The sequence below is a fragment of the Chroicocephalus ridibundus genome, chromosome 20 (genome assembly GCF_963924245.1).
Source record: "Chroicocephalus ridibundus chromosome 20, bChrRid1.1, whole genome shotgun sequence".
NCBI lineage: Eukaryota > Metazoa > Chordata > Aves > Charadriiformes > Laridae > Chroicocephalus > Chroicocephalus ridibundus.
Window position 1 is genome coordinate 4,866,422 of NC_086303.1, and position 18,337 is coordinate 4,884,758.

An 18,337-nucleotide genomic window follows, 5' to 3' on the forward strand; every position below is an offset into this window, starting at 1 on the left:
CCCTCAGCAGAAGTTAAGTCAATTAAGATATAGTAAACACAAATTCTATCCCATGACAGTGATAACTAACCAAGAGAGGAGAGACTGTCCATGCAGCAAGGAATTGCAGGTGTTGAGGGTCTGGTTAGAGACGTTAACATAACACGCTCTCTCTGGCTGGTATTCCAATGGCTAGGAAGTAATGCTAGAAAAATCAAAAATTTCCTGCACCTTATTAGCAGAAAGGGTAATTGATTGTTAGAAGAGCTCGCCAAAAAGCTTCATCATCAATCACAACCTTTAAACTAAGGCTGGAAGTCTTCCAGGGAAGATATCCACTAGATCAGCCACGAGCTAGCAGGCTCGAGAAGGTTCACTTCTAGAAAATAATTTCCTTCATTGCAGGAAACACCACATGAATTCACTTCATCTGTGTTATGTCAGATTAATTCATCGCAGTCATTCCTTCTTAAAAAAAAAAAATAAAAAAAATCTACTGGCTTCCTTTTACCTTTGGGAAGGATGTCAAGAGATCAGCTAGAGCAACTGCACGTGGTGCAGGCCTGAGTGGAGACCGCACTGGAGTTCAGCTGAAGCCGTGCTGGGGGGTGAATAGACAAGAAATTGGGCTCAGCAGTACCAGGTCGTGGGGAGTCTCATCCCAACCCTTTCCCTCAGCCCACCCTGGATGCATTTGCTTTCCTGCAGCCCCTAAAAGAAATACCATGTTTGACCATGGGGCGCAGAGAGGGGCTCAGGCTCTGGCTGCAGCAAGATGTGAGCTCCTAAGGACAGAGGGATGGACGGAGCCACTCCTTCTCTTCCCAGAAGCTACAGCCACCCACAGCTTGAGGGGACGATGCATTTGATTGCCAGATAACACTGCCCAGCTCCGGGTGCTCAAAAAGGCTGGGCTCAGCTGTGCTCAGACCCCGAGCAGGCTCCTGCCCCTCTGGCCCCTGCTCTGCAGGGCTGCAGGCGAGGCTGCTCATCACTGGGGCCGTAATTAGCTCAGGGATTTATGCTGCAAAGGGGCTTTGTAAAGGTGAGGGTAGCATCATTAAAGAAACCAGCAGGGAGCGGCCAAGACCGAGATGAATCCCTCCCCAGTTCACCCCCCTGCAAGGGCACTCCTGCTTTCTCAGGAGCCATCATTAAATGCCGCTGCACATGATATAAATCAAGGAGACAAATGTGTCGTCACTGACTCACAGACGGGTCCTAACAGAAAGGCAAGCCCAGTCCTGCGGAGAGAGCACGCTGGCGAGCCGTGCCCCAGGGATGCTGGATGAAGGATGCTGCGAGGCATCACTTGCGCCCATCAGTCCCGGAGAGCCGGCACCAGCTGAGCACGGTAACCTCAGGAGAGCTCAGCTGCACTTAAGAACTAAAACCAGTTTATCGAGGAGCATCAGTGTGTTTCCAGCAAAGGCTCCTACACAGATTTCAGGCATTAAGTAGCCACTATGAGTACAGCCCTTGCTGCGATATTTTGGCAGGCCTGGTCCCAACAGAGGTATTTTTCTACATGTAAACACCAAAGGGAAAGAGTTACTAACTTTCTATGAAACTTAAAGCATTTCAGAATAAGGTTCAAATTCTTATAAGTTGTTTAGGGTTTTTCCTGGAGGGGGAGTTTGTTTTACTGCTCCTTTGTTTACAGTTACAGAAAAAGACAATTCAAGCAAATCCCTTAAAAATGGTATCAAAACAAAACACTTCAAGAATTCAAAGGAATTGACCCCAGAGCTAATGATTTGCGTCCCACCTGAGAAAGCATTCTCCTCATTATTTCCCCATAGGTGTTTTAAAGGATTTCTTCTGTCTAGCTCTTACATTCCGGGGTCTCACATTTGCTGCCTACACAGCCCCATACGCCGCTCGCCGAGTCCCCAGCCTGGACGCTCACAGAGAGGTTTCCTTAATCGCTTTCTATACATCACTTTACTTGCAAATACCAAAACGGCGAGCAGAGGACTCACACCGATCCAGCTCGCCTATCACAAAACAGTCATAAAGCAACAAATAACAATCATCAGAACTAAGTATACAAAAAAAAACCTTACTGTGGTCTACATCTGACTCAGCATACGCTGATTTAGAGTTAACTAAAACACTCCTGCTTAGGATTAGTGCTGCATTAGTGAATTTGCTTTTCTACACTCAGCCTAAGATGACACATGAATTAAACCCACAGTATTCAGCCTGCTTTAGCAAAACACGCTGCTTGTACATGAGTTCCACAGGTCTACGGCAGCATCACCAGAGACAGGCAACAAATGAACGTATTTGTGCGGTATTCTGTGGCAAAAGTCACTACCAAAAAGTTGCAGTTTCCTGGAAAAAACGCAGAGAACACAGACAAAACATCGATAGCTACTCAATGTGTATGTGCTGGGAGAAGGACAGCAAAAGGAAAGGGGAGAGTGAAATCTGAATTTCCCCGGTTTTCAAAAGCATCATTCCATGCACTTGGAAGGAAAGTGTTCATTGGCAAAAGGGGTTCCCAGAACAGCGCAGAGGAGATCCAACGCTGTCCTTGGGAAGGGGGGTGCACGACGCAGCCAGTAGTTATACATTCACACGCGTTTCTTAGCCATAAGCAAAGCATTTCACTCTTTACCTCCTAAAAACCAATACGGGAGGGACGCAAATGTCTGTCCCACAATCAGCCTCCAAAGCAGACCAAGCACTACCGACGGGGACTGCATTCACGAGCCCGGCTGCTGCTTCACAGAACCAGATTCACTGCTATTTTGTAAAATGCCCTGAAATACCTGACTGGGAAAGACATTTTACAAAACCAAAAGTCACTAAAGAAAGTTACCGCATTTCCAGTTACTTCCTTTACACTGTGTGAGGCTTAGGGAATGTCTGCAGTAAATGAGATGCTAAAAAAATGAGCCAAAAGGAGAGGAAAGCAGCACAGGAGAAGCAGAAGCAAGTGGGAAAGGGTGGGCACTGTTCAATATATCCCGGCAGATCGGTGAACTGCTGCGGGCAACTGCAGGAACAAGTGAAAGAATTAACACAGATCAGCGTGCAGAGGACGGTAGAGTCAGACAGCCCCGTCTCCGTCCCCGTGCAAAGGCAGCATATGGGGTTTGTTTTCCTCTTTGCTGCCATTCAAGTTCCAGCAGTTAAGGCAATCCAGTTATTCAATTTAGATAAGCTTCAGTAGCTAACAGCAATTTAAACAGCTGCCTATGCCTCACCATTCTGTTATTACCTCCTTCGTTCCAAGTGCTAATGCCATTAGCAAATTGACTTCCTCCCTCACACAATCTGTCTGGCTTTAGTACGTACAATACTAATTGCTTCCTAATACTTAGGACCATCAGCAGAAGTTTGTACCACAAAACCCCTCCAGCTGGGAACTGGCAGCACATGCAGGGTTTGCATTCAGACCCTGCCCTCCTCTCGTCCAGGCGAGGCAGACAAACTGGCCAAGTCAACGGTAAAAGAAGTTTCAGCACCATATTACCAATTCAGTGCAGAAAGAGATCCTTTTTTCTGCAACTCAGCCAGTCACGTTGGGAAGAACAGGGAGAGTGACTGCGAAAACAGGCAGATTACAGTGAGAGACACAAAGAAACGCAGGGATGGGGAGAGCATGCTGGTTGGAAGGGTCCTTGCTTCAGCTGCTTTCACTGACCTCCCTGTACCTCCAACCTCCCCTATTCCCCTTTTGTGACCTTTCTTTCCCTCAGCTCAGGCTGCTCTCCCTTCCTTCCCCCCGTCCCCCAGCAGACCTGCTAATGTCCACAGCAGCCAACCTACTTTAGATTGCTGTAAAGCTCAAAAGCGTACAAGGAAAGTGCTGTTTCAAACAGCAACTACACTCAAAAGCGTACAAGGGAAGTGTCATTTCAAACAGTCCCATCCTTTCTGATAGCTGGAGTCACACTGTCCATCACAGCCCTCCATCTTAAAATAAGCACTTTAAAAAAAATACATTAATCTTTCCTGCTCCAGGCATCTGGCTCCCCCCTCGGGGAAAAGAAAAAAAAAACAAACCAAACAAAACAAAAAACCACAAAGGCAGGACACAATAAAAAGATGAAGGACCCTTTTGGCTCCCACTTTGACCTCCTCAGCTAAGCAGTGAGAAAATGGATTGTCCTGGACCTTTCATGTAATCTTTCTGCATTTCTAAAACACAGCTGCCCACAGGATGCAAGCCCTGCATTTACATTACAAAGTGCAGAGAGGGTCTTCCAGATGGGACAGTTTCTCTTTGTTATTTTAACCATTAGCTCCCAACCCAAGCATATGTCTGGGCCCGCTATCCAGAGGCTGAGGGAAGAGGAGAATTTCCTGGGGGTGAGAAGAGTTTTGTGGGACGGCAATCTAGGGCTCGCTTAATGCAGAGTTCGCTCACTGTGGTGCTAAATCTGGGCAAAAGGCTGAGTTAACATGTTTCACCTCCCACAGATGAGGCTCACTATGCTTTCACTCAAGTTGATTAGAAATGGGTTTTAAGATATGAGAGTTAACCTAAAGCAGGTATCAACAGGGCAGCTTAACAGTAAACCAATCTAGAACATGGAGTTTACTGTAACCTTTTTTTCAAATTTATCTTACAAGCACACTTGAGACAAAACGATATGATTTCGTCTCCCATCTCTGCAGCAGAACGACAAAGCGATTAAGAGCTCTACCTACACGAATCTCTCTCCCCAATTTGAGGGGACACTGCTGAGCCTCTGAGCAGTTAATGCCTCCATACCTTCCAAAAATCTTTCAGTCACCTCCCCCTGACATCACCAGGTTTGCTAAACCAGATTTAATGTTCCCTGCTCTCGTATTTCTCTTTCAGGCGTTAGCGCTCGTTCATCAAGATGAGCTGAGTTTCAGCAGCTGTTACTCCATCCCTGCAGCTCTCTCCAGTGTCTCTGGGAGCTTGGTAAGGCCACGGCTCAGGGTGTTTACAGCAGTAGCAGGGAGAGCTTAAGGCAAGAGAGAAATCCTGCTGTTGCACATGGCTGGAGGACGCTTAGAGAGATGACTCATGCTCAGCCAGGGAGGAGAGCCCCAAAGATATCGAACAGCTTGCGGGTGTTTGTTTTTAGCCGGAAAGCAAAAGCAGCAAAGGCGAAGAAGAAAAGCAGTCATTTCTCCATCCCAAGTGGGACAGTGGCCTGGGCTTTAGTGACACCAACGCTCAGCCAGGTGAGAATTCAGGGCCTGGTGTGGGAGCAGAACCAGCCCCCAGCCAGGAAGGTCCCAGCACAGGTCTCTGTACCAGTACAGCTGCACGGAGAGCACTACTTACGGATGACTCCCCCACCTACGGTGAGTTAAACAATTCCAGCTTCTGTGGTGTAAGCGTTGGGGAGCGCAGACTTCAAGAACTCCTGGAGAGCACATGGAGCCATCACAGACCAATTTCCCAGGAACAAGAAATGCCTCGCGGGTCAGGAGGCCGGGAGGGGGGCTGTGAGCAATGCAAACAGGCCCAGGGGCTCCCTAAGCATCCTTGGGTTGGTGAAAACAGCACCCCAGGAGAGAAAGGGCTGCAGCAGAGGGGTGAGCTCTGCCTGCAGAGTGCAGCAAGCGGGGACAGATATAAAGCCAGTGAGAACAAACCATCCGCACCACACATCGCTGCCAGCTCAGAACAGCTTATGATTCCTCACCACGCACGTCATTACAGGAGCTCCACAAGCACGCTGCAGGAAAAGGCTGCTGCAAAGTGTCCAAGCGACCCGGCTCGAGTGTCAGCAAAACCTGGGAGCCCAGAGGGCAGAGCAAGGGATAACGGGAACAGACGGAGGCTGGCATTTGAAGGAACAAGTGGTCCTTCAAGAAGCGACACAAGAACTGGCTGCTAAAGGACAGGGCTTGAGAATTGCAGAACAAAGCAGACCGACCACAGATGAGGATGCCCTCTGTGAGCTAAAGACTGGGAAATACTGGAATAAGGCTCAGAGAAAGTAGCACATGCTCCTAGCCAAGGAACGGAAACAGAGAAAAGCACTGCAGAGTCAGAGGGAACAGCCAAGCAAAGACAAAGCCAGCACTGAGCACAGGAGAAACTTCAACATTGTGGAGCTGAGTCAGGGGGAACTGATTAAGAACAGAAGCAAGAAGACCTTGGACAACTGGAACATCATCCAGGATCTTCTGACCCACAGGACCAGGTCGCCAGATGGAAGAAGGACACACAGTCCCTTGCTGTCTGTCACAGCTGTGTATCAGACCCTCCTGCCCCTTCCCAGAGGGTCGCCCCAGGGACCAGGAAGGGCCAGTGCATCTTCCCAATGGCACCGTCTGTCGCTGCAGAACGGTTCCCCCGCAACATTTCCAAACAACCGCAGGTTATTGTGCCCATTAAAGTCTCCCCGCAGAAACAGGGAACTCAGTAGAACTACAAACTGGAACTGAAGCCTGATGCCGGACTTGCTTCTCCACTCAAATGCAGCTACACAACCCCAGGGTCCACGGATCATTGTACTCATACACTTATTACCAACTTCACTGTGCATGAAGATTTGGATCGCTACGTTTCAGTCTGATTTTTTTATATAGGGTTCTCTGCAAATAAGGTATTTACATCTATAACCATCTCTTTCTGTATTAAAGCTTCTTTGTTGTTGTTCCGGTAAAAAGAAAAAAATAATAGTATGCTTCAAACTTTAATATTAGAGAGTTGTATCATTATTTTCCCCAGAACTGAGTGTGCTATGCATTCCTGTACTTTAGTTCACAGAAAAAAAAAAAAAAAAAGGGAAACAGACTTGGTAAATATAGTTGTTTACTGTAAAATAAGAGTCAGAAAGCAGAAAGAGAAGGCACTTAATAGGTCCCTATGTGGATTCTGCTACCAAAGGGGCAACGATACTCCCTACTGAGTTGCTACATGTTTTATACTTATTAATCTCCAGGAAAAATGAAAGATCCACATGCCCACTGAACTCTTCCGTTCCTCCCCCTTTAAAGATTTTAGGAATGAGCTCAGCTCCGAGTCATGATTAAAAACACCCAGTTACGTTCCTAAGCAGCAGCGCTCAAACGGAAGATTTGCTTGTGCTACCGAACGCTCCCTGCTTTGCTATTCCCCACTACAAAGGAAACACAGCAAGCTCCAAGCTGTCGCTTGAAGATACTTACAGTTTTCTGGGCTCTAGCAGAGGGAGATAAATCACTCTAGAGGCAGCAGGCAGTGGTGGTCCACCTCTCGTCCCCACTCTGCCCCACAGCTGCTGAGACCAAACCACTTGGAGCTGATGGAAAGGACATCAGAGAGCCAGGAAACCTGGTTTGTGAGCCCACATCCAGAGTGTCCTTACTTCTCTGCACCTCTTGCTGGAGAAACACCACCTACCAAATACTGATCTGTGTCAGCTCACATCACCACAGAGTTCTGGGCAAAGCAGAAGAAATTTGAGGAAATAAGACAGGCATCAGGATCGTAACTTATTAGCTAAATAAAAAAATCCAAACACCTACAGCAAGGTAGTTAGCAGCAAGCAGTGGGCAGTTTCTCTGGTTCAATGTCCTCTAATTCCTATCTGGACCATTCCAGACCACCCTTTCACACACTGTGGAGGCAAAGTGCCCCATCTGGAGCTACTGTCTGCACTGCTCCATTGAGACTCAAGCTCTGGTGCTACTGTCCTACACTAACTTATCAGACTCCAAAGCTCAAGAAAATATTTGGTAATAAACTGTGTCAGAAAAAAAAAATTTACAAACATCGCCATGAAATACTGCATCAATACTAATGAAGAGACAGAGACAAGCAATTGCATTAAATCGCAGTTCGTTTCTTCGCAGCTCTCCTTCCCACAATCTTCTGCAAGAAGTAGAGAGCCATGCTCACCAAGAGACCCCCTAGCACCCCACTTACAACTCCTATCAAACATTCATAAAACAATTGTCCTCGCCAAAAGTACTGCTGCTCTTGCACTTCTTCATCGGTGCTATTTTCTGTGTTTCCTGCCTCTTCATTTGCTGCTAACTTCTGTTCCCAGGTCAAGAATTTTTGAAAGTTCAGATCCATTAAGTTCTTTTGCATCACTCTGACCCCAAAGTAGACCCTCTTGATGACTTTTAACGTCTTCATCATCTGCACATCACATCGGTAGGTCCCTGCATCAGACTCCCTGGTAGGGGAAAATTTGACGACAGAATCCAGGTTATTGAAAGGTTTGAACAGTACATCGTTTGTGGTGATAAGGCCTTGGGCAAGCCTCCACGTATAGCTATAGGCTCGGCTACCAGAGCTGCCTGCATCGGAGGTCAGGCAGCTCAACTGGAAGGGTTTGCCCACAGGGACGGTGAAGTGGAGTAAGCCACAAACCCAGTTGGTCAGGCAGTTGGACCTGCGCAAGGTACAATTCCTCCTCTCTCCAGTGGGAGTGATCTCGCACATCTCCTCCAGCTTGAAGCCCGGCCCACACGTGACACTGCAGGATGTGGCGTTGACCACAATTTTCACTACAGCTGACTTCAGCTCTGCTGGGATGGTCACTTTTTCAAAGGAAACTACCAACGGCAGACAGAAAGCACAAGATAATATCCCAAAGATGTGGTTGTTTCTCAAGGTCTTCATACCAGGGTTATCCATCAGACATGTTTCTTTCCAAAGCCATGCAAATTCAGTAGTCAAAAAAACCATAAAATCATTCTTTGTAAACTTTCAAACTAAGTGTTTCTGAAATCCAACCAACACCATTTTCAAGACCTAATATTTCCATTAGGAAAAATCCTCCGACAAGACAGGCTTGAAGTACAACACTGCTAAAAAAGATGCAACACGTTACTATATTGGTCAGGATATGAGTCATGAATTCCAGTTCTTGTAATAGGGCAGCAGAATGTTTTAACCCACTATATTCCAGCAATTTGGATATATTTGACTATTTAAAAAAGATGAAGTCCTCCCTTCTCTGTAAGATTTTTACATACAATTTTAGAAGAATTTTCACTGTATAGTAGTACTGTTCCAGTGTAATTTTCCCACTAAGCTATAAAGCAATATAAGTAATCATTACTGGAACCTTTAAAATAATGCTATTAAGCATAAGGAAATCACAATTCCTTATGCAGCACCTGTACAGTTCTGTCTGACATACACATATCCCAAATTCTAAAGTACTCCTGAAATTACCAAGATCACAGAAACACGACTACAGCATCTAGATAATCTGATGGCACTGACATCAAAGGGAAGCTGAACAGTATTTTATCACTGACAATACCCATCTCTACGCAGGGCTCAGGCAGTCACTCACATCTCCAGGAGCCCGCGTTTCTGAGGCAGTGGTGCCGATGTCACAATCCGGCTGCCTGGGTCAGAACGTGGCCCCAAACCTTCCGAGGGAGAACAGAGAACTTCCCCCAGGTCAGACGCCAAAGCAAGTCCTCTGAGATGAGGACTCGGTATAAAAGCATCATATTAGGCTCTTGACATCCACTATCAGACTCACAAGGCATTCAACAGCACTGGCCTCACAGCATCAGAGGAGCCGCGAGTCTGAGCCCCGTGCTCTGTGTCACATACAGCCACCAACTCCAAAGAGATCCGAGCCAAAACCTCCACGTTCAACTGATGCATCTGTAAAACAGAAAGCACTCGTGTGCTGCCATTGCAACGAAGTGCTTGAAGAAGAGACATCCCAGGGTAATTCACTTAGCGCTCCAGCGTTCCAAAAGAATAATGCGCTACTAAAAAAGTTCTTCATGAAAAAATGCAAAGTTACTTATTTTTGATGGAGTAATTGAACTATGGTCAAGGCAGTTCAATAATCAGCGTCTCCTTACCAGCAAGTGAATTATGGATTGCAGAAAGGATCTGGATTGCCATGTTCTTCAACAGTTCTGCTAATGAATATCCATATTTCTCTTCCTAACACTCCTTAATTTGTTAAAATTAAGGCTTCTGAAGATGTAGTGTATGTATTTTCCACATTCAGTTCCCCTGGAGGTGCACTCTACCCCCAGCACGCTTTGTGTTCAGGTCCCCTTCTGCACATCTGTGCCGAGGCTGCGCTCAGGCATACAGGGCTTTATTAGACTACAGACTTACTCCTCTCTCTTGAAAAAGACATCATCAACCAAACGCCACGCGAAAAAAACCCAAACACCACCACACCAGCTGTACGAAGGCACAATACGTTTCTGTTTGCGCCCCAGCTATATTGTAGGATTCCTAAACATTGTCACAATACAAACAATCACAGTTGTATGGAAAAGCCAAGACTTACCCATTGACTTTAGGAAATAAAACATACCTCTTTATTTACAAACACAAAAACTAACATCACTGCTATATACTACCATTAAGCCAGTATCTGACAAATATGGTACAAAACTACAGATACCAAAAAATAAAATAAGAGATGGAAGAAAATAAACTAAGGACATATACACTGTACAGAGAAGTTTTAACAGAAACAAAGGCTGGAGTCTGTGGCAAATCATATGCTTTAAAATAATCTAGAGAGCCACTGCCTGGGCATCTTTTAAAGCTTGTGGGGTCAGTCACACTGTATGCGGGTGAATTTGAGACAGCAGTGTTCCAGGAAAGATGCAAGTCATCCTACAAGCAGAAAGAACAAAGCAAAGTAATACTGTACGCATGGGAATGAATTTCATTAAATGAAGCAGGCCACTGTACCAAAGCCGGAAATGAAAATACCAGTTTTAAAAAACCTTCTGATTTAAAATGTCCTCTCTCTTCCCACACTTATCTCTCATGCAACTACTGCATACTTCCGACTGCAAATTAATAAATCTCTTTATGACTCCCCTTCTTGGTTTCTAATGTCTGCAGGATACTTTGAAAATTTAAATACGTAGTGATAATCTCAATAATTACAGCTGGGGAAAAACTGAAAGTAATTGCATAGGAACTATATAAGTCTATAAAACAAGGGGCATTAGGAATGAAAACTTTCCTTTAACAGGCAGTTGGTCTAGTACAGAGAGGTGCCAGGATGTAGATAATGGATAGAGAAAGCATCTCTTCCCATTTCCCCAAGGAAAATATTACAGCCGTCTTTAAGGAATAAAACGTTAAAGCCTGGCTGGGAAAGAGCTGCTAGCATTCGTCTTTCTTCCGTTCTTGATCCAGAAGTGGGGCAAAAAAACCCTGAAAAACTACTCTTTCAATTGGGAGAAATAGTGGTTGTTTTTTCTCTAACTACCAGTACCTACCAACTAAGGAGGAAACCAATTGTTTCTGGTAGGGCACCTCACAGGAAAAAGACAGAATAAAGACACTTGCAAGGACAGAAAGAAACTGCCAACACAGCTTTTCGTATCACAGGCTAGAAGAAAGCACATAAACTGAGTATTTTATCTAGAGCTACTTTCACTTGTTCCTTCTCCCATAAGCAGACTCATCCTTCACGTCTAAAATATTCACAACATGAAGATTCATTCTTTGCAGACTTCAGAGGCCTCTTGATTCTTCGCATTAGATCTCTACCCACTTGAGATGAAATCAAACCTGGCAAATAATCAGCAGCAGTGTTTCGCTAGGCATGTCAGCACAGAGGACATCACACTGAGCTAACAGCAAAGCTAAGGCAATGCAGCTGGCCTAGAAGGACTTACAACTCACTGAAATAAAAGTTAACAGCAGAGAAAGGGAAGTTTGCAGCATACACAGTCATATGGCATCAGGAATAAAAATACACGCTTTGGGTATTCTTCAATCCAGGAACAAAAAAACCCCAATATTTAAAAGACAATGGCTGATAAGCTCTGGAGTGGCCGAGTGTGGGGTACCAGCTCACTTTAGAAATAGTTATATATGTCAACACAAAGGCAGTCCAATTAGTCTCTTTGCAAATCGCACGACCTGAGAGTCAGCATCTTACACTGTTCCATGAAGAGGCAGTTAAGGAGGAATGAAGGCCGTTTCCTCTTCCATATTCATTTCTTACAAAAGTCACTCCCTGAATCCATGAACAATCAGTCTCCTGTATTAGTCAGTCCACTCTGACTGAGAATTTCATCTATTTTCCACATTATGGTGCTCATATAGGAAAGAATACAGGAAGATAAAGAAGAGTGTCTTCATAACAGTTCTGAGATTGCCCCACCTGCTAAAGAGATCAAAGACAGGTGAAAAATAAGTAACCAGACTCAAACAGATGTTACCAGAAACCAGAGACCACCAAATACGGTAGCATTGCCACAAAGAGAACAAGATTTTCTAGATAAAGCCATTCTTTTCAGCATGAGATACAATCGACAAGATACTATCTACGACAAATTAAGACCTCCAGTATTTCTGCATTTGTATGTGAGATCACGTGCACAGGCATGGACAAGGTGGCTAAGGAACTCTGAGCTTTTACTCCCCAAAGTTGCAAGCAAACTTACCTGGCATAAAATTTTTTGATTCATCAATCCCAAAATCTCAGAGCAAAAGCACAACCAAAAACAACAAGTTCCACCTAAGTTTAGGTTAAACCAGATTGCTGTAAGATTTTATTTTAAAACTATAAAATGGATCAAGCTTCTCAGTTTGTTTATACTGAAATCTGATTTTGAAACAGCGGTTTTAAGAATAAGACATTTACTGCCAGACTACACAGCGGAGTGACACAGACGCACCTGCAGCAGGCTCCAAGGCCTGGCCACACAGCTTGCAGAAAGACACTGTATTAGGGCATATCACAAACATTTTCCAGCAGAAAAATGCTTGTCGTGTGATGTTTTAGCGACTGATTAGTTACTTCAGAAAGCAACAGCACAAGGAACTAGCAGAATTAACAGCTTTGTGCACGAGAGACAGGAAAAGCAGTCTGGCTCCAGGACCCCAGGCAGCGTGTATGTGCACGTGGTGGAACACTGGCGACCCCAAGAAAAAAACTCGCTGCCTAAAATAGGAATTTCAAGCGCAAGCCTTAACTAGAACAAAGGAAGACAGACACGAACTTCATGGATTAAAAGACTGCTGTGAGTTTGGGCAGACCCAAGTGACAGTTTCTTTCAGAGGACAATCTGTTCTTCTCATACCGTGACTCATACAGACACTTCCAACACCACTACTGAGATCTACTGCACGGATCTATTAGATCCTCTGAAGTCAACAGTACTGTAGAGGGAAGCACAATAACAGGTCCTAATGAGAGACAGAAGTCCATCATAGCAATATTAATTATTAACCTATAGCTCAATCAAGCTAAAGAACGGCACCACGGAAAAACACCTTATAGTGCTTACAGGCAAAAAATAAGTCTTAGAAAGCTCTACCACCTCCAGTAGATGGGTAAAGTAAGTAGGGAACTTGGGTCTTTTCATAACAAAAGAAAATTTCCATTCCACAGTGCCCAAAACCCAAAGCTAACTGTACTGGCACAGGTATGCACATCCCAAGCTCAGCAGCAGTAAAATTCCACTGTCGTCTTTTATAGCCAGTCAGACTACACTTAACAACTACACGGGAGCCTTACAAGCAAAACTACACAAAAGTCCTCCCAGATACAGCTTTGCAAGGATGTGTAAAAAAAAAAAAACCACAACAAAAAAGGAGTCTGTCTAGAATGTTGCTTCATTTGAAAAGTGTTAGAGGAAATGTGAGTGTTATTTTTCCAGCTCTCAGAACAGACTAATGCAACAGTGATCACAAGCTGCAAGAAGAAAGTACACCGAGATCTGTCTACAAATGCAGATCAAGCAAATTAGTAAAACGAGTTGATAACAAAGTTACATAAACATACCTTGAAGAAGCTGAACAAAAATACTTGCTATCAAAACCACTTCTCTGAGAACAGACTGCTTATACAGCAACTTGGAAAAGTCAAAATTTCCAGCATTGTTTTTTTGAACCAAATGATGACTGAAATTCATTTTGGAAGCCACATTGTTAAGTTTCCAGTGCACGATCCTTTCTCATTTATATCCTTTTGCATATGATCACGTTAATTAGCAGCGTGATAAAAGAAAGCAATCAGCAGGCCTGCTGATGAAACTAATGTTATGCTCATTTGGTCTTCAATTCGTTCTAGTCCATCCAGCATGGTACAACAGAGCGGTCAGGATGTGTAACAGATGCCAGCAAAGACACCTGAAGATCCACACAATCCAGATAATTCCTTACTATCATACTGTAGAACATACTGGATGCCCCCTAATGACTTGAGAAGTCAAAAGAGAAACACCCTGTCCGGTAAATCTGACATTAATCAGTACCTCCCAGGCTACAAACAAGGTCCAAGGATATTCTTGGCCGTTTAATTTCTGGATTTTGCAAGATGCAATGTGAAAGGATTAAATGGAAGCCCAGAAAACATCCACCACATTTTTCCATGTATAGACTAAGCTTCTTTTATCCCATTTCCTTTTTCTGCAAATAGCAATCATCACTACTAGTACAAGCAATATCAGAGGAGCTGAGCAGGAAGGACAATGAGCAAGGTGGGTAGCGTAGGACCAGCAGTGAGGGAAGGAAGGGGGGAGAAATAAACTCACTTCTGTACAGTCTAAAATCCACAGCAGAGCTGCTGAGTTCAAGGAAATGCAAAATTTGATATATCAATTACATTGTGTCTGAAACTGTTTATATTGCAACCCTCAGTTCTTCGTTACAATCTAAAAAAACCTGAGTTCAGATCATTTACTCCAAATGTGTGCTTTCTCTACTGCTCTTGAATGAACTTCTCCCAAATAAGAAGCTGAAGTAGCAAATGAGACAGATGGGAAACACTTAGTTTCTCTGAGACTTAGTCTGGGCCCCAAAGGTCCAGTTTTAGTACCAGCAACAGTCCTGGTTTAGTACACAACCAACAAAATATGACCAAAAAAAAAAAAAAAGAGAAAAATCCACCAAAACTTATCTTTGTTTACAGCAGCTGTTACTTTCTGGAATTTAGCTAAGGCTGCTGTATAGCTAGGAACAGAAAATTCAGCTGCTGAATTTTATCTCGGGGTTCGTTTATCAAACGGACCATTATCAATGTTCCATTTCCTAGTTCTGCTTACAGAACTTTCCTATTCTTCTTCACTCTGCCCAGTATCGATAGCACAAAACGTCAATTTCAGCTTCAGAATCCTTCACTATTTACGTTTTTCCCCCCTCAAAATCAACCCACCAAAATCAAAATTACTCTTTATGTAAGAGTTATCGAGACAATTGAAGTTACACAGAGTTTTTGCTTTTGAAATAGTGCTCAATCTCTATAAAAACCCTACATGCTCTTTCTATGCAATAACACAGGCATGGATATCAGTTTTATTACAGATATTGAAAGCATTTCCACTTAAAAAAATGTAAAATTTTGCCTATCCTTGACAGCAGCTAAATGTTTAGTGAGCAAGTGCCATTTGGGAAGATAAAATGCTATGACTATATTAAGTCAGGGTCTGCACAAAGCAAGGCCACCAAGCAAGCCAACCACGCTCACGCTGGGTTCCTTACCTGTCAAAGGCTGTCCCAGCTCCGCCTGCACTTTACCCTTCGCTGCTCCTTCCAGAGGTAAAGCACCTCTGTCCCCTTTGTAGAGTTTCGGTTTAAATGGAGAATCTTTGTCTTTACCTTTTGATCCTTTAGGCCTGCCTGCTTGCTTCTTCTTGGATTTACCATCTCCCTTCACACCCAGCAGTGGATGGACTTCTGCGGAGAGACAACGCGTTAACAAAGTGAATTATCTCTTAAAACGCTTATATCAGCACATACAGCCCTTGGTGTTAATACAAACAGCATTAAGAATTACAGTTTCAGGATGCCTCTCCTCATTCCTAGCTTACAAAATGCCAACAAATTTGCAGAGTTTGTGGCTATTAATAACTGTTGTAAGAAGTGACTTCAAAGGAATGAGAAAATTAAGGAGTGACCTTCTGAACTTCTGGTCTTCAGACAAAGCTAAGGCAAAGCTAAAAACCATCTCAGGTGCAGAATAGGCACTAGAACAACGTCAGCTTCTACCCACCATCATTAGGTACTCCTTGTAGTTCAATGTTGGTGGTTTTGGGCTTCTTCTTTGGTGCCTGAGGTCCATCAGAGGATGACTGCCTCTTCTTCTCAGAACCTATTCCCTCATCAGTTAAAGAGCTCTGAACCGCATCCGGTGGAGGTCCATAGGGGTTTTCTTCTGGATCTTCCACTTCAGGAGCGATGGGTAAGTAAAGCAGAGCCTTGGAGTCCTCCAGTTCTTCATCGCTGTGCAGGAAAGAAGTTTGCTTTCATTTAAAACTAGGGGTTATTATAACATATTATACAGGGAATATTAGTGATACATTTTGTATTGATACTTTAAACAAAATATTCTTTCACCTGCTACAGAAAGCAGCAATAGGATCCACGCTAGTTACATCCACTTCTTCATCTTCTGCAGCATCAGCACCTGAGAACAAGGGGAAAAAGACAAATTAAAGACAGTAACAAAAAGACCAAATTACTTAGAAAGAATGGGATTGACTGTGCTTAAATGTCTAAGCATGCAGAAGTGAGAATTAAAGCAGAAAACAAAGCTAAAGTATTTCCTCTTAAATGCATCAGGTTTTTATTTTTCTATGTTCTAATACAAACCTATTGTTATAAAACACGAGTAAGAAAGCTAGATAAAAGATTTTCAATCTTCTAGATGTTTTGTTATCACTAAACTAGTTCTAAATCAGATGAAATTTATTTTAATGCTTAATTCCCAACAAGCCAACATTATACTTGAATATTAGTAACTGCTAAGCAACAATTAATCTAAATATGAGAAGTGCTGCAAAGCCTGGTAATGAAGAGAGCTCTGTGGTGTGCTGGGGATAATCCTTCTCTCCTTCTGCAGTTTAACCGTAGCCTTTCATGGTACACAATTTTTTGGCACCACCAAGTGGCCAGGTTGCACCGTTACTGATTACAATTCAGAGCAAGCCCGTACAATGACACATGTCTATTTGTTACTGCTTTCTGCTTAAACATATATTGGAGAGGACACGAATTTTTTAAAAAAGTGCTGCATGTCAATTGGCAGGAATCATATTGATTGTGTTAGTTCATACAACTTCATTTATGCACTCCTGTTTTGTCATTTGACACCGATATACTACTATCTATTTGCTACATAGAAACCAATTTTATGCAGTACCTGTCTGTTCTGGTTCGCTCTTATCTTCATCTTCAATGTCAAACTCTGACTCTCTCTCTTCATATTCTACGTTTTCATCCAGCTCTTTGAAGTCAGGCGCAAAGGCACTCCAGTTTTCCTAAACCACAAATTCAAAACAATTTTTGAATTTGAATCGAACCAGCAAAGTAACAGCAGCCGTAGTGAGGACTCATCGGAGTGAGGACGATTGCAGTCTCATTCTGCATTAAAAGCCCACAAGCCACATACAAGGTGACACAAATCAAGCCTCATCCGGGTCCATACTCACGTGGCAAATTAGAAACTGCACAAGTTAGTTCCTACTGAAAATATTACATCACAGTTTCTTATAATTAATAATTCCTTAAATATTGCAATGTATGTAATAATTACCCCCTTTGGTAATAATTACCAAAGCTGTATGTTCATGTTTAGCCACTTAGTTTGGTTCACTCACACGGATTTCCTGCACTTACACAACACATTCAAGACACCTTTTCCACACGAAGTGTCCCTGTGATGATATTTAAGGCTTAACGCAAAGCTTAATTAGTTCAGCAACTGAAGTACAAGTACCCTCCTCATGTTCAACAAGATAGCAAACATCTGTCAAATTAGGCAGGTGAACCTAACGAGCTTGTCAAACTAGGATTTAATAAAGGATTTCAACATGCAACCATTCAGACTACTAGGATGGAGACCACTGGGGAATCCTCTTCAGGAAACGATCTCAAACACCTACCACTTGATTCTGAGCCCATATTGACACAACACCACTGGAAATAGAAGCTATGATCGGTCGGACAGGATGCCACTAGATTTATTGGAAAGAGAAAAGAGGAGGAGCTTAATTGGTAAATGAAATTATGCAAGCTTAGCTTTAAAAATGACGAGCAACATAGTAATAGCAGACAGTTTTCTTACTGCTACATCCAAGAGCAGCTCTCCTCTGGTCCCGTGGAGGATTTTCACTAGGTTTCCAATACTCTTCTCCCAAATGTACAGGGCATGCTGTCGTGCTGAACCTGCCACTATATATTCACCGTCACCAGAGAAACAGCACTTTTTCCATGGCGTCCTGCATGCAAAGACAACATCACAAGTTAAATAACAGCACAATGTGGAGGATGGAGGACTGTGGAGTGGGCTTGTTCTTCAGACTGAGACTTGGTGTCTTCAGACACCAATAATATTTAAACTTCAAATCAAACTGAGATAGACAGGTTTCAAATGAAAACTTCTGTCCGTTACACTGAATAAGATACTGAGCTTCATCCAGAGACTGCCATCAGGGCCGAGCACACAAACCTCACCTTTTC

General features: G+C 43.5%; 2 protein-coding genes across 4 annotated transcripts in view; both read right to left on the bottom strand.

Moving 5' to 3' along the window:
* The window catches only part of RBBP5 (RB binding protein 5, histone lysine methyltransferase complex subunit), a 40,104-nt gene that overhangs the window by 18,280 nt on the left and 3,487 nt on the right, over positions 1–18,337 (bottom strand). The window contains exons 8-14 of one of the 3 annotated variants that reach the window (XM_063356888.1): positions 17,943–18,096; positions 17,761–17,832; positions 17,019–17,136; positions 16,214–16,283; positions 15,870–16,099; positions 15,359–15,553; positions 11,032–12,038 (exon numbers count right to left, since the gene is read on the bottom strand). In XM_063356888.1, the coding sequence (XP_063212958.1) occupies positions 12,010–12,038; positions 15,359–15,553; positions 15,870–16,099; positions 16,214–16,283; positions 17,019–17,136; positions 17,761–17,832; positions 17,943–18,096 (868 nt within the window). In that variant the 3' untranslated portion in view covers positions 11,032–12,009. Of the gene's footprint in view, positions 1–11,031; positions 12,039–15,358; positions 15,554–15,869; positions 16,100–16,213; positions 16,284–17,018; positions 17,137–17,760; positions 17,833–17,942; positions 18,097–18,337 lie in introns of those variants that run through there. The other 2 variants (XM_063356889.1, XM_063356890.1) reach the window with 2 other exon arrangements.
* TMEM81 (transmembrane protein 81) lies at positions 7,140–8,742 on the bottom strand. The gene has a single exon (XM_063356611.1). The coding sequence runs from the start codon at positions 8,600–8,602 to the stop codon at positions 7,733–7,735; it is 870 nt and encodes a 289-aa protein (XP_063212681.1). The 5' UTR covers positions 8,603–8,742; the 3' UTR covers positions 7,140–7,732.